Source organism: Rhinatrema bivittatum, chromosome 8, assembly GCF_901001135.1.
Source record: "Rhinatrema bivittatum chromosome 8, aRhiBiv1.1, whole genome shotgun sequence".
In the NCBI taxonomy this organism is placed as follows: domain Eukaryota; kingdom Metazoa; phylum Chordata; class Amphibia; order Gymnophiona; family Rhinatrematidae; genus Rhinatrema; species Rhinatrema bivittatum.
Genome location: NC_042622.1, coordinates 258,927,481 through 258,944,294, shown reverse-complemented (window position 1 = coordinate 258,944,294; position 16,814 = coordinate 258,927,481). Strand labels below are relative to the sequence as shown.

The 16,814-nt window shown below is 42.0% G+C and overlaps 1 protein-coding gene across 1 annotated transcript in view; it reads right to left on the bottom strand.

The window, feature by feature from the left end:
• Nucleotides 1-5,998, bottom strand: part of OTUB1 (OTU deubiquitinase, ubiquitin aldehyde binding 1) — a 69,559-nt gene extending 63,561 nt beyond the window's left edge. Inside the window, exons 1-3 of the mRNA XM_029614723.1 lie at nt 5,850-5,998; nt 3,808-3,869; nt 3,480-3,578 (exon numbers count right to left, since the gene is read on the bottom strand). Of these exons, the coding sequence (XP_029470583.1) occupies nt 3,480-3,578; nt 3,808-3,869; nt 5,850-5,901 (213 nt within the window). The 5' untranslated portion in view covers nt 5,902-5,998. The remainder of the gene's footprint in view (nt 1-3,479; nt 3,579-3,807; nt 3,870-5,849) is intronic.
• Between the last annotated feature and the right edge of the window lie 10,816 nt (nt 5,999-16,814).

The window sequence follows — 16,814 nt, the reverse complement described above, 5'->3', positions numbered from 1 at the left end:
GCCACACTGAAGCAGCAAACATTTAACTGTCATCTATTAATGCCTAACAAAATCTAAGCAATGGTTAAACTGGTATTATTTATAGCACACCCAACTGCCATCAAGTTTTGTTGGACCCTTAATCCTAGAGTCAGTATTAACAGCAGACTCTCTTATGATATAGGGTCACTTTGCTTTTATTTAGTAACACTTATGTTTTGTTCTTTTTTATATATATTTTCATTAAAAACCAGTCGCACAAGTTTGCTGACGAGCTTCAAGTCTTAACAACTGACATATTATATTTCCGAAGTAGTGCTGAAAAAAACAAGGTATCTGGTCACAATCCCAAAAACTTTTTACAACATGATACTTATCGCCGAAGAATGCGTCAAAGTCCCAACACAGCCATGTTTCGGACCCCAAGGTCCTGCTTCAGGGGAATTACTTCTTCCAAGCTTATCTGTAACATCCATACAAATCCATAAACCGTTCCATCAGAATATCCAAATGGCTATTCCTGTGTAACCCTTTTCTTCCCGCTGTCTGGGTTCACACTCGCACAATTCAAAAATGGCGACAGACCGGAATCTTATAGACCCCTCACCGGAAAACATGGCAACACCCTCAGTCCTCAATCAAGTCCTCTTCCAAACGAGTGATTTCTACAAGAAAAGTCTTCCACCATGTCCAGCAAATAAATCACGCCCCTCCATTTCTTCAAAATTCTTCCACCTCATTAGTGAAGTCCTCTATTTTGTCCGATCCCCTCTTTACTCCAACATTCAATAAATCTTTTAAAGTATGACTCCCTCACAGGTGTGTGTGTGTGTGTATATATATATATATATATATATATATATGCGGTATATATGGCATCTTCAAAGTGCTCATCATAACGGGCAAAATAGATTGTTCATAGCCATCACAACAGACTAATACATTGTTCATGGCAAAAATGAATGCCTCAGCCCACACGGGGGCCAAACCATCCATGGGCTTCCGCAACCCGATCTTATACTTCCAAAAAATGTCTCCAACAACTCTCTTCTTTTCAAACAAACCTGAATTAAAAACCCACAGCAAACTCTGCAAATCAATGGGTTAAATCAACGAATACCAGTTAATTTTCTCATTAAGGCCATAAGGGACCATAGAATTCAAAGTAAAAATCCAATGATGTTCACGCCTATTAAGCCAGAATTGTATATCATCCCCTCTAGGATTTTGTTGTACTTGCTCTAGAATAGACCACAGTAGATCGGTAAACGTATGATTCTCCTTCATAAAGTGTTGTACGAGCCGAGCTGTGAGCTTCAAAGTTTTAATACAACTCCTATGTTCAATAAGTCTTGTCCGGATTTTTCTCTTGGTCCGCCCAATGTAAATCAAATTGCATGGGCATTGTATAACATAGATAACACCCTCTGAATCCCATGTAGTAAGAGTCTCCAAGTTTACCACAACGTCTGAGTGTGGGGACTGCCATTGGTCACCCATAAGAGCTAGAGGCACATGTCACAATTACCACAAATCTGGTGTCCCTCAGTTTTAAATTCTGTCAGAGTGGAGACAAATGTAGATTTCACAATCAAATCCCGAATATTCTGTCCTCTAAAATACGCAAATCTAGGACCAGACTGAAAAACACGATGTAAAGACAAAACTTGCCAATGAGAACATATAATATTCACTACAGCATTAACATGCGTCGAATATTTCAGTGTACACGTAAGGTTCTGAGTGCAAGGCCGCTGTTGGTATTGTAGCAGTAATGTTCTATTTGCAAAAAGTGCCCGCTTGAAAGCCTTCTTGATTACAGAACTGGGATATCCCTTCTGAGCAAATCTGCTAGATAGAGCCACTGCCTGCATCTTAAACTCAACCGTTGTGGAGCAAAATCTCCGTAGTCGCAAAAACTGAGAGATAGGTAATCCATCCTTCAGTCTTTTGGGACGATGACTTGAGTATCATAAATAATGGTTGGATGTTACAGATAAGAAGCTTGGAAGAAGTCATTCCCCTGAAGCAGGACCTTGGGGTCCGAAACATGGCCGTGTCAGGACTTTGACACGTTCTTCGGCGATAAGTATCATGTTGTAAAACTTTTTTTGGATTGTGACCGGATATCTTGTTTTTTCAGCACTACTTCGGAAATATAATATGTCAGTTGTTAAGACTTGAAGTTCGTCAGCAAACTTGTGCAACTGGTTTTTATTGAAAATATAAGTGTTACTAAATAAAAGCAAAGTGACCCTATATCATAAGAGAGTCTGCTGTTAATACTGACTCTAGGATTAAGGGTCCAACAAAACTTGATGGCAGTTGGGTGTCCTATAAATAATACCAGTTTAACCATTGCTTAGATTTTGTTTACAAATAAGGTTACTGGAATACACAATTTGTGTGTTGGTGGGTGTGGTTTGTGATCTATTAATGCCTGCCAGGAGCAGGCGATAATAGATGTACACATCAAAAAAAGAATAAAAAGAAACGAAAAAAAAAAACTGACAATCGAGCCCATCACAAAAACCAACGCCAAGTTTAACGGTGTCGGTTTTCGAGACTAGAAGAAAGGCATCCATTTCTGCTGGCCATTCCTGACAGTACAGGTGCTGCAAAAGCTCAAAAAAAAAAAAAAAATTCCTTAGCAGCAGATAGCTACGAAAACCAACACCGGGTTTATCAGCGCGGGTTTCCCTTACTGCCGTACAGTGGTCATGAAAACCGAAGCCGGGTTTATCAGCGCGGGTTTCCCTTACTGCCGTACAGCAGTCACGAAAACCGACGCCGGGTTTATCGGCGTCGGTTTTCATGACCGGCGTACAGCAGTCACGAAAACCGTTTGGGTTCGTGTTAGCAAGGATGCACTAAGAGTCACAAGCGACCCTAGCGCATCCTTGCTAACACGACCCCCTAATTTGAATATTGAATAGCGCCCCCCTTTGGGGGGGCCATGCGTGCATTAAGAGAGCGGGCGCTGACTGTTCAGCGCCTGCTTTCTATGTGCCTTTATTGCATCGGCCCCTTTGTTAGATTCGCCCTACTCATAGAAATCTGTGAAATGTCGGCTGAAAAAGAGCCCTTGGTCCACCCAGCCTATCCCTTTTTGCCTCCTTCGCATGGTACAACCAGCTAACTACTATCAATGCACAGCAGGTTCTTCTTTATTCTCCAGGTCTCTGCATTGTGATAAGCTTGCATGAAAGCTTCCATGTAAGACACTGTGGGTTCTGCATCCAGTGACATCCCTCAACCAAGAATGGCGCCGCCTTTGGGGCATAAAGACACTGTGAAATAGAACTGGTTTTATGAGTTCCAATCTTTCTTCCCAGGAAACAAGGATGCCTCTGGAACAGCTTTACAAAGGATAAAAAAAAAAGTGCCTCCTGAAGACCCATGTCCTCAGTCCTGGCCTTTTACTTCTCTTTACAGCTGCAACCCCACCCTTTTCCCATCCTTACTCCTTTTTGTCTGTGAATGCAAGGCCGAGCACTCACCCTGATTTTCTGTTGATATACGTCATCATCCTCCGCATACTCTTTGTACAGCACAGATAGCTCCAGCCTCTCCGACACCAATGCATTCTGAACCGCAATCTGCCAGGGAGGACACACAAGTGATCTTCCACTGCCTGCAGCCCTAAGTAACAAACCCCTGGTTAATCTCCCAGCCTCTAATGAATAAAACCATGAGCTCACAGAGTACATACTGAAATCTGCAAGCTACTTTGTGCTTTCTTAGCTCTCCCCTCCAGTTGATGCCAGGAAACTAATTGAGCAAAATCAAAGTTCTCACCCCCAGGAAGCCCTCATCCCATAACCTTACCTCCTGTTGAATACGGTCCTGCTGAGCCATTATAGCTTCATCATAAGCGAGGCAGTTCACTCCTGAGTAAAAAGATGCAACAGACCAACCAGGAATCAGCAGAAAAGCAAAGTTCTGTGTAGACGACCATGTGTGAAGTCCCTTCCCATTACACAAAGATATTATTCTGCATTTGGGTGATGGAGGGGTCTTTCAACACAACACAGACTCAAAAAGAGAGAGAGGACTGGTGCAGTCTACTGTCACCTGCCTGGGGAACATGCCCAACCTGCAACACATACACACTGTCCTGTCATGAGGGAGATAGATAACAGCATAAAGCTTCTGGTCTAAAGGATAGATGGGAGAAGCACAGTCTAGTCCACATTGTTTCTGGTTTGGGTGGAAGCGGGAGAGGAGAAAAAGAATGGCTGGAAAAGGACAGCCAGCTTTCTGAACTCTGTCTCACCATCATTTTGGAGGAGGTCGGAGTTTGCCTATTGTCTCTTTTGTTGGAAAGACAACTATAATGATGGAGAGGAAAACCTGACCAGGATCCTCTGTCCCAGATAAGGGAGTATGGATGGGGGAGAGCTGTACCTTAAAAGAAGAGGAAAGCCTGGTCTCAGAAAGCAATGAAGGGTGGATGAGAGAAGCTGTGTCCTGGGGTCACGGGGGTTGTAAGAGGTTAAGGGGAGAAGTGGTCGCTGTGTGGATGAAGTTATATTATTGGTGGGATTTGTCATTGGAGAGAGGTTATAGATGAGTTGTTATTGGGGGAGAGACATAGATGGACTTAAATTTTTGGCAAGGACAGAGACATAGTTGGGGCTAAATTATTTGTGAAAGGAGGGAAGATGGGGTTATGCTAGGAGTGCTGGTGGAAGGGATGAAGATGGGAGTTATGTTATTGGGGGGGGGGGGGGGGGGAGGTTGCTAGATGGGTTTATGTTATTGGGCAGAGGGTTGAAAGTTGGCATTATGTTATTGGGCAGTGTAGATGGGTTTATAGTTGGAGGCAGAAAGCTCCCAAGTTCCAAAAGGATGATTTTTGGCCAGTCCTGGTTTTGAACTTATAACCCATGTCACTTATTTTTCTATTTGAAATCAGCACTTCAGGTACAGAATGCATCAAGATGGGGTTGTCAGAAATCCAGAACTGGCACTAAATCTCCTTCCTGGAACTGAGAAACCTGACAACTCTGCAGGGATATAGATGGGGTGATGTTACTGAGGAGGTGGCAGATGAGGTTATATTACTGGAGGTTGATAATAGGGTGAGCATGGTTGGTAGATGGTGTTATATTGGGCATGTATATGAGATGATGTTATTGGGCAGTTTGGTAGATTGGGATGATGTTACTGTAGATTGATAGGGGGGTGATGTTATTGGGTGAATTAGTAGATGAAGTTATGTTGTGAGTATATAGGGGGTGATGTTATAGGGGGTTGGTAGATGGATGACTTTACTGGGGAGCTGGCAGGTGAGGTTATGTTGGGAATGTATATGGGATGGGGGGAGTTGGTAGATGGGGTTTTGTTACAAGTGTATATGAGATGATATTATTGGCGTTTAGTAGATGGGATTATAGCTAAAGGCATACATGGTGATGTTACTGGGGGGGGGGGAGCTGGTAGGTGGGATAATGGGGGTGTATATGAGATGATGTTACTGGGGTTTGGTAGATGGGATTAGAATTGGAGGCATACATGGGGTGATGTTATTGGGGGGATGGTAGATAGGGTTATAGTTAGGGAGAGATGGGGTGAAGCTACTAGGGAGGTTGTTGGATGGAGTATAGTTAGAGGTATATATAGGGGTAAGTTATGGAAGGGGTTGTTGGACGGGATTACAGTTATGTAGGGTGTTTTGGGGGGGGGGTTGGTAGATGGGGTAATGTTATTAGGGGGAAGGGGCATTAGTAGATAGGGCGAAGTAATTGGGGAAAAGATTGGCGGATGAGGATATGGTTGGGGAGAGGTCCCGGCCGATTCTTTGTTTCCTGGCTCCTCCTTTCTTAGGCTGCGACCTCCCTTTTCCCCCCATCTCTCCCTTTCATTACCTTCCGTGTCTCCCACCGTCTCTTGCGAGCGCTGCGCCTCCTCTGCCGCCATCTTTACCCGCCTCCCTCCACCCGTTCACCGGCCCGGGTCACTCGCTGCCTCTCTCAGCGCCTACAGCTTTGCGGGCCAAGCCTCGCTCTGAATCACCTCGGCAACGCCCCGCCCCCCACTCCTCTGCCGGTAGCCAATGAACGCCCGATGTCTGCCGAAGCTTCCGCCTCCCAAACCGAGGCGTGAAACCCAAGGGCCTCCCTGGGACAATGGCGCCTGTCTCTGGATTGGCCCTGAAGTAATTTCAAGTTTCGTTTTTAAATAAACACAAACTACACAAGTAACATACACGTCTCCTTTTTTATTTCTAGTTTTAGCCGTGGCGTTTTAGCTTACGTCCTAATGCCTACGTGGGAGGAGTAATAAGGGAAACGGTCCAGTCTTGCTGATGGAAAAAGTCATCAAATCAGAACTCCAACTCTATGCATGCAAAAGGTGGACTGGCTCAGTCTCTTCACATTGACTGGGTTAAAATAGCAAACTTAACTCATCTGGAAAGAGGAAACAGAACATGCATCTATAATTAGTTTGATATACAGACCTATTTACAGGCAGAAGACATGGATCGAGAATGCGTGGAGGATATTCACAAAGTTGATATGAAAGGGTAGGAAGCACTGTTCCCTGAACTATTAGCTGTCCCATCCCCTAAGCTTACATACCTTGAGGAACCGGCGGATGCGCTTTCTTTGCTGCAGGACCTCTCCTACGGAACGGCCTACCAACGGAAGTAAGGTGTCTCCGAGTAAGAATACTTTAAAAAAAAAGCCTTAAAAACCTTCCTCTTCAAAAAAGCATTCCCACACCTAAACGATAATGGATTGCCCCCAACATGTTCCTCTTCTGAGAATGCTACTTAGCTGACTTCTGACCAGGTTTCTTGCCCCCCTTGTCTCAAGTAAATGACCTCCCTCGTACATATATATTGCTCGCTCCCCCCTTAATGAAGAATTACGTAAAGTCCTGTTCTCTCCTGTCCATTTGTTTATATTCATACTGTACCTCTCTCTGACTATAGGAAGGCAGGTAATAAATGTTTCTAAATAAATAATGGAATCCACATCATAGGGGGCAATACCGAATCCACAGGCCGATACAGTACCTGCCCTTGGACGTGCGTTTTCCCTTACCCCTTATTCAGTAAGGGGTGGAAAACGCGCGTCCAACCCACGGAACCTAATAGCGCCCTCAACATGCAAATGCATGTTGATGGCCCTATTAGGTATTCCCGCGCGATACAGAAAGTAAAATATGCAGCCATGCCGCACATTTTACTTTAAGAAATTAGCGCCTACCTTTGGGTAGGCGCTAGTTTCTGCCGGCACCGGGAAAGTGCACAGAAAAGCAGTAAAAACTGCTTTTCTGTGCACCCTCCGACTTAATATCATGGCGATATTAAGTCAGAGGTACCGAAGGGTAAAAAAAAAAAAAGAAAAACAAAATTTAAAATGGGCCGACGGCTGTCGGGTCGAAAACCGAACGCTCAATTTTTCCGGCGTGCATTTTCCGAGCCCGTGGCTGTCAGCAGGCTCGAGAACAGACGCCGGCAAAATTGAGCGTCGGCTGTCAAACCTGCTGACAGCCGCCGCTCCGGGCTAAAAGGAAGCGCTAGTGTCCCTAGCTCCTCCTTTTGCCCATTTCTACCGCCGGGCCTCATTTAAATAGAGAATCGCGCGCACAGGCGAGTGGGCGTTCGTCCGCTCTCCCGCGGACTTTACTGAATCGGCCTGCCAGTGCTTATGAAAGGGGATGTTTCTGGTGGCAAAAGTCAATGAGCATCTGCGATACAGTGAGCACTACCTGGAATGAGTCAGTATTAGAGCACAGGTGATGTGGTTCATTCAAAGGTAAAAATGATAGACTTCAGTAAAACTACCTTTGTTAAAATGGGGGAGTACTTCAAGGAGTCATTAGCTGGATTAGAAAATCTAAGGGAAGCAGAAGAGCAATGGGCAAAACTGAAAGCAGATATTGTAAAGGCAACTAACCTTAATGTTAGAAAAACAAATAAAGGGAAGAGGAAAAAGAGGCTGTTTTGATTTTCTAAAGAAATAATTAAAAAGGTAAGGAAATAAAGGTTAGAATTCATAGAATACAAGAGTGCGCAGAAGGAGGAAGACAAGCAACAATATATGGAAAAGCTAAGAGAAACTGGGAAGATAGGAGACCAAAGACACAAACGGAAATAAAAAATAGTAAAATAAAATGGGGTTAAGACTTTTATTTAGATATGTTAGTGATAGGAGGAAGTGTAAAAGCATATTGTGAGACTCAGACAGGAAGAAATATATAAGAAGCTAACGAAGTAAAAGCTGAGTTGCTTATCAAATGTTTCTGTTCGGTGTTCATTGAGGAAGGTCCAGGAATAGGATCACACAAAACGGATGCAAATAAGATTGGAAGTGAGGTAAACCTCAAATTTTAAAAAATGTGTGTTCATGAGGAGCTAGTTAAAGTAGCTAAAGTGATGAGGCCAAACAGGGAATATCTATCTTTTCAATGCTTCTTTAGTCAGGAGTAGTTCCATAAGACTGGAGATAGGCAGATGTTTCTCTTCACAAAAGGGTAAAAGGAGGCTGTGAATTACAGGCTGGTAAGTCTGACCTCTGTGATGAGTAAATTAATTGAATTGCTGCTAGCAAGGAATATAGTGCTGTTTCTGGAATCCAATAAATTACAAGATCCTATACAGCCCAATTTTACCAAAGGCAGATCTTGTCAGATGAATCTGATCAATTTTTTGGATAGGTTAACCAGAGAGTTGGACCAAGGGACAGCCTTACATGTCCAATAAGGATTTCAATAAGGAGTTGGACACAGCTCAATATAGGCAATTTATAAACAAACTGAGTGTCCTTGATATGGGCCCTAAAGTGACTGCCTGGGTTAGAAAGTGGTTCAGTGGGAGGTGATAAAGAACGTGGTAAATGGAGCTCATGCCGAAAGGGGCATTCCTCTTTATGTATTTATTTAAAATGATTTATTCATCACACTTTCCCAGACAATACGGACAGTACTGATTGTTGTGCTACACCAACTGTGCTTTTCACCCATTTCAATAATTTATTTCCTGTTTGAATCTGGTATGTTCATCCTTCAAGAAATGAATTCAACTATTTAAGTACTATTACTGACAGGCCAAATTCTTCAAACTGCTTTGAAATAATTTTATGCTAGTTATCAAGAACGAGTATGTAACTAGTGCCATGTAAATGTGAATTGGTTATTTACTCTTTCAGATAACAAGGACTAGGGGGCACTCCATGAAGTTAGCATGGAGCACATTTAAAACTAATCGGAGAAAGTTCTTTTTTACTCAACGCACAATTAAACTCTGGAATTTGTTGCCAGAGGATGTGGTTAGTGCAGTTAGTATAGCGGTGTTTAAAAAAGGATTGGATAAGTTCTGGGAGGAGAAGTCCATTACCTGCTACTAATTAAGTTGACATAGAAAATAGCCACTGCTAGTACTAGCAGCAGTAACATGGGATAGACAGTTTTTGGGAACTTGTCAGGTTCTTATGGCCTGGATTGGCCACTGTTGGGAGACAGGATGCTGGGCTTGATGGACCCTTGGTCTGACCCAGTATGGCATGCTTTTATATTATGTGTTGCAGAAATCAGTCGTAAGATTGTTTCTTTTCAACATTTTCATAAGCAATAAGAACATAAGAAAATGCCATACTGCGTCAGACCAAGGGTCCATCAAGCCCAGCATCCTGTTTCCAACAGTGGCCAATCCAGGCCGTAAGAATCTGGCAAGTACCCAAAAGCTAAGTCCATTCCATGTTACCATTGCTAATGGCAGTGGCTATTCTCTAAGTGAACCTAATAGCAGGTAATGGACTTCTCCTCCAAGAACCTATCCAATCCTTTTTTAAACACAGCTATACTAACTGCACTAACCACATCCTCTGGCAACAAATTCCAGAGTTTAATTGTGCGTTGAGTAAAAAAGAACTTTCTCCGATTAGTTTTAAATGTGCCCCATGCTAACTTCATGGAGTGCCCCCTAGTCTTTCTATTATCCGAAAGAGTAAATAACCGATTCACATCTACCCATTCTAGACCTCTCATAATTTTAAATATCTCTATCATATCCCCCCTCAGCCGTCTCTTCTCCAAGCTGAAAAGTTCTAACCTCTTTAGTCTTTCCTCATAGGGGAGCTGTTCCATTCCCCTTATTATTTTGGTAGCCCTTCTCTGTACCTTCTCCATCGCAATTATATCTTTTTTGAGATGCAGCGACCAGAATTGTACACAGTATTCAAGGTGCGGTCTCACCATGGAGCGATACAGAGGCATTATGACATTTTTCCGTTTTATTCACCATTCCCTTTCTAATAATTCCCAACATTCTGTTTGCGTTTTTGACTGCCGCAGCACACTGAACCGACGATTTCAATGTGTTATCCACTATGACGCCTAGATCTCTTTCTTGGGTTGTAGCACCTAATATGGAACCCAACATTGTGTAATTATAGCATGGGTTATTTTTCCCTATATGCATCACCTTGCACTTATCCACATTAAATTTCATCTGCCATTTGGATGCCCAATTTTCCAGTCTCGCAAGGTCTTCCTGCAATTTATCACAATCTGCTTGTGATTTAACTACTCTGAACAATTTTGTGTCATCTGCAAATTTGATTATCTCACTCGTCGTATTTCTTTCCAGATCATTTATAAATATATTGAAAAGTAAGGGTCTCAATACAGATCCCTGAGGCACTCCACTGTCCACTCCCTTCCACTGAGAAAATTGTCCATTGAATCCTACTCTCTGTTTCCTGTCTTTTAGCCAGTTTGCAATCCACGAAAGGACATCGCCATCTATCCCATGACTTTTTACTTTTCCTAGAAGCCTCTCATGAGGAACTTTGTCAAACGCCTTCTGAAAATCCAAGTATACTACATCTACCGGTTCACCTTTATCCACATGTTTATTAACTCCTTCAAAAAAGTGAAGCAGATTTGTGAGGCAAGACTTGTCTTGGGTAAAGCCATGCTGACTTTGTTCCATTAAACCATGTCTTTCTATATGTTCTGTGATTTTGATGTTTAGAACACTTTCCACTATTTTCCCTGGCACTGAAGTAAGGCTAACCGGTCTGTAGTTTCCTGGATCGCCCCTGGAGCCCTTTTTAAATATTGGGGTTACCATTTGCTATCCTCCAGTCTTCAAGAACAATGGATGATTTTAATGATAGGTTATACATTTTTACTAACAGGTCTGAAATTTCATTTTTGAGTTCCTTCAGAACTCTGGGATGTATACCATCCGGTCCAGGTGATTTACTACTCTTCAGTTTGTCAATCAGGCCTACCACATCTTCTAGGTTCACCGTGATTTGATTCAGTCCATCTCAATCATTACCCATGAAAACCTTCTCCATTACGGGTACCTCCCCAACATCCTCTTCAGTAAACACCGAAGCAAGGAAATCATTTAATCTTTCCGCGATGGCCTTATCTTCTCTAAGTGCCCCTTTAACACCTCGATCATCTAACGGTCCAACTGACTCCCTCACAGGCTTTCTGCTTCGGATATATTTTAAAAAGTTTTTACTGTGAGTTTTTGCCTCTACAGCCAACTTCTTTTCAAATTCTCTCTTAGTCTTTTTGTGGATGATACCAAAATCTACAACATTATAGACAGCCAGCAGGAAGTAGAAAACATGAGGAGGGACCTAGCAAAACTTGAGGAATGGTTTAGAGCAGTGGTTCCCAACCCTGTCCTGAGGACCCCCCCAGCCAGTCGGGTTTTCAGGACATGCATGAGAGAAAATTTGCATGCACTGCCTCCATAACATGCAAATGTTCTCATATGCATATTCATTGTGCATATCCTGAAAACCCGAGTGGCTAGGGGATCCCCAGGACCGGGTTGGGAACCACTGGTCTAGAGTCTGGCAGCTAAGATTTAATGCTAAAAAATGCAGTCATGGATTTAGGCTGCAAAAGCCCAAGGGACAGGTACAGTCTAGGGAGTGAAATTCTTCTTCTGTGCACGAAACAAGAGGGGGCAATTGCATCTGATGATCTCAAAGTGACATCAGCCAGAACGATGCTTGGGTGCATAGGAAAAGGAATGGGTAGCAGAAGAAAGGCGGCAATATTGCCTCTGTGTCCCTGGTAAGACTTCATTTAGAGTACTGTGTTCAGTTCTGGAAATGGCACCTTCAAAAGGAGCTAAACAAGATGTAGTCTTTCCAGAAAGTGGCTACTAAAATACAGACATAAAGATCTGTTCATGTATACCTTACAGGAAAGGAAAGATAGAAGAAAGACTTTTAAATACCTCAGATGTATTAATGCATAGGAGGTGGGTCTCTGGGATGAAGATGAAAGAGGGTAGACAGAGGAGCATAAGGAAGTATTTTTTTTTACAGAAAGATGGAGGATGCATGAAATAGCCGCCCAGTGACAGAGGTGGAGATAAAGACAGTATCTGAATTCAAGAAAGCATGGGACAAACACAGGTGATTTTTGGGGGAGTGGTAGGGATTATAGAGCTGAACAATTATGTGGATAGACTGTATTGTCATTTTCTGCCATCATGTTTCTATGTAAAGGCAGAATATAAATCAATGAAATAAATATATACAGAGTCACAAAGTGACCAAGTATAATGTATTCATTCCAGGGTAACAGAGGTCTCTAGAATCACTGCTCTTGGCTACAGACATTCAAACATCAAAATACAACATACACGTGAGTAGAGGTGCAAATATAGTGAAATGTCACACTTACAATAACAATTTTGCTGACTAGATCCTGCAGACAGATCAGTAGAAGAAAATACATCAGCACTAGAGAAGTTAGTATATACCACCATGGGAAACAAACTTAAAAGTTGGTCCAGCTTGGTTTAGAATCAACACTCTCTCCTTTACATAGTGTTAGGCCCTACAGCCTTTCACGCAGGCCTTTAATTCCACCTATCCCTTCTCCTCCATAGTTTGAAATATCGAGCTTGCTTTTGTGCGGAAAGGTTCCCATGTTTTAGGAACATCATAGAAAAATCTCTGGAATAGAATGTTAAAAGTTCCCTAGTGTACATTTCCCACCACAGCCTCAGCCAGAGAGACAGAAAGGGGATTGCTAAAGACCTCCAATGACAGGCTACAATCCCCCTGGCTGCCACTACCATATGAATAACTAATTTCATCCCACCCCGGCTGTTTGGAAGTGCTCATTTCAGTCAGCAAACCACTGTTGAATCCCTATAATATGAGGGATGCCCACGCTAATTTCAGTCATTGTCCACCAGATATGGAAAAAGAAGCCTTTTTCCCACAATTATGCTAACATCGATCCCAAGTGGAGAGACCCATCTTGGCTAGTCTGGCATGTAATACAAATGGTATACCAATGTGCAGCCATTTTCTTGAGTAGTGACACACAGTGACTTACCTTTTCTAAGCCTTACAAAGCTCTTTGACCATTCCTTGTCCAATATGTCTCAGCCAATATCTTTCACCCATAGGAGCTTAATCCGTTTCAAGGGGGGGGTCTACCACTTCCTCAGTTCATAGTCTGTATAGGCTAGAGATTAGAGCTCAGCTAGAGCATGGATCTAAGGCAATATTTTCAAAAGATAAGGGTCTACCCACTAAAATCTCAAGAGGAGCACTAAAATGTAAGCCCTTCAAATTGCAAATAATGAACTCTGGGATATTGATTGCACAGCAAGTCATGCATATCTTTCCACCGGACATACATTCATCTTCACTGAATAGTTGTCCCATAGTTAGGATCCTTCATTTTCAATTTAAACCAATTTTATTTTATTTTTATTGAAATTTCACATTTTTAAACAAACTATACGATAATATTCTTATACAAAGTGTAATTATTACAAGTACCATTTCCTTATCTCTTTAAAAGAAATCTAATAGGTAATAAAGTCATGAGAGCAAAGGGATTCAAACATCATACTCAGGAGCATATTAATAGGAAAAAGACCAGGAAATATACTTGCTGCTATTTTCCCACCGTATATCACTTTCCCCCTATCACACAGCTTCTTTAGGGTGTGTGTGCAAATATGTACGCAGTTGTTCAGGGTTAGTGAAAATAAATCTATTATTCAAATGCTTTATTAGACATCTACAGGGATATCTTAATTGAAATTGTGCCCCTATTGCTAGTACTTCAGATCTCATTTCTATAAACCTTTTCCGTCTCAGTTGGGTGCGGCGTGCTATGTCCGGAAATATCCTTATAGCTTGCCCATAAAAAATGGACTTTTGATATTTGAAATGCAGTTTTAACACTGCATCTCTATCTGTTTGTGATACAAATTGAACTAACAATATAGCCGTGGAATTGATTTTAGATTCAAAAGATTTTTCTAGAAATTCGGTTAAATTTAATTCCTCTAAAGTCTCTCCATTTTTTACCTTACTCCCTCCTTCTGTTTGTGATAAATAATATAGTTTACTTAATTTGGGAAAATCTTCCTCAGGGTATTTCAAGATGTTTTTCAAATAACTATGGAATAAATCCAAGGGTGTAATCAAATGACTTTTTGGAAAGTTCAACAATCTAAGATTAAACTTTTTTAACTGGTTTTCTAATATCTCAATTTTATTTTCGTGATCTTCTTCAGATTTAATTAGGTTTATCTGAATCTTTTGGAGTTCCCCCATATTTTTATCCATTGTATTAACACATTTCTCAATTTAAACCAATTTTCAACCATAAATTCCCATTTTCTTTCAAAGGTAAAAATCAGTTTAAACCCATTTTCACCCTTAATTTTATACTGACTGAAGAGCTGCTCACACAACATTTGAACACCTCCCATCACTGCTGGAAGTAAATGCAGATTGAAGAGGTACTGTATTTTTAGTTCCACCACACCAGTGCTTGTCCTCCAGTATCACGGATGCCTTTCAAGTCTTATCTCTCCCCCATGACCAGCCAATGCCCGCTGTCCAGCCGCCCCCCCCCCCCCCCCCCCAGAAGCAGTCAAAATTCTTGTATTCTCCAGCCTTCCCCCACCTAAGGCATCAGCTGTCCAGTGCCACCGATTCATTGCTGCATTTGAAGCAACCCCCTCCACTGGTAGCATTTACTGGCAGACACAGAAGTGCAGCTCTGCGGAGTGTGGGCGCAATAAGCATGCAGCTGAAGGAGCAGCCTGAAGCTACCTCCGCCATGGAGAAGGAATGTTGTTTTGGGAAGGGGGGGGGGGGGGAATATCTTTTGAGGATTTTTTTTAATGCATGGTGGCATGTTCATTTTACTTCTACAGCAAATGATCGTAAATTCTGTTTATTAAGAACATAAGAAATTGCCATGCTGGGTCAGACCAAGGATCCATCAAACCCAGCATCCTGTTTCCAACAGAGGCCAAACCAGGCCACAAGAACCTGGCAATTACCCAAACACCTAGAAGATCCCATGCTACTGATGCAATTAATAGCAGTGGCTATTCCCTAAGTAAACTTGATTAATAGCAGTTAATGGACTTCTCTTCCAAGAACTTATCCAAACCTTTTTTGAACCCAGCTACACTAACTGCACTAACCACATCCTCTGGCAACAAATTCCAGAGATTTATTGTGCGTTGAGTGAAAAAGAATTTTCTCCGATTAGTCTTAAATGTGCTACTTGCTAACTTCATGGAATGCCCCCTAGTCCTTCTATTATTCGAAAGTGTAAATAACAGAGTCACATCTACTCGTTCAAGACCTCTCATGATCTTAAAGACCTCTATTATATCCCCCCTCAGCCATCTCTTCTCCATGCTGAACAGTCCTAACCTCTTCAGCCTTTCCTCATGGGGGAGCTGTTCCATCCCCTTTATCATTTTGGTTGCCCTTCTCTGTACCTTCTCCATTGCAACTATATCTTTTTTGAGATACGGCGACCAGAATTGTACACAGTATTCAAGGTGTGGTCTCACCATGGAGCGATATAGAGGCATTATGACATTTTCCGTTTTATTAACCATTCCCTTCCTAATAATTCCTAACATTCTATTTGCTTTTTTGACTGCTGCAGCACACTGAGCAGACGATTTCAATGTGTTATCTACTATGACGCCTAGATCTCTTTCTTGGGTGGTAGCTCCTATCATGGAACCTAACATCGTGTAACTACAGCAAGGGTTATTTTTCCCTATATGCAACACCTTGCACTTGTCCACATTAAATTTCATCTGTCATTTGGATGCTCAATCTTCCAGTCTTGCAAGGTCCTCCTGTAATGTAAAGTCCCCTTGTGATTTAACTACTCTGAATAATTTTGTATCATCCACAAATTTGATAACCTCACTCGTCGTATTCCTTTCCAGATCATTTATATATATTGAAAAGCACCGGTCCAAGTACAGATCCCTGAGGCACTCCACTGTTTACCCTTTGCCACTGAGAAAATTGACCATTTAGTCCTACTCTCTGTTTCCTGTCTTTTAACCAGTTTGTAATCCACGAAAGGACATCGCCTCCTATCCCATGACTTTTTAGTTTTCGTAGAAGCCTCTCATGAGGGACTTTGTCAAACGCCTTCTGAAAATCCAAATACACTACATCTACCGGTTCACCTTTATCCACATGTTTATTAACCCCGTCAAAAAAATGAAGCAGATTTATTAGGCAAGACTTCCCTTGGGTAAATTCACATTGACTGTGTTCCATTAAATCATGTCTTTCTATATGCTCTACAATTTTGATCTTGAGGATAGTTTCCACTATTTTTCCCGGCACTGAAGTTAGGCTCACTGGTCTATAGTTACCCGGATCACCCCTGGAGCCTTTTTTAAATATTGGGGTTACATTGGCCACCCTCCAGTCTTCAGGTACAATTGCTTTTTTTTTTTTTTTCTCTGTCCTGGCTTCTCTCCACCAAAATAAATTCACTATATACCTGGAAAAATTAGCAATTTTTTCTACTGATTTTCT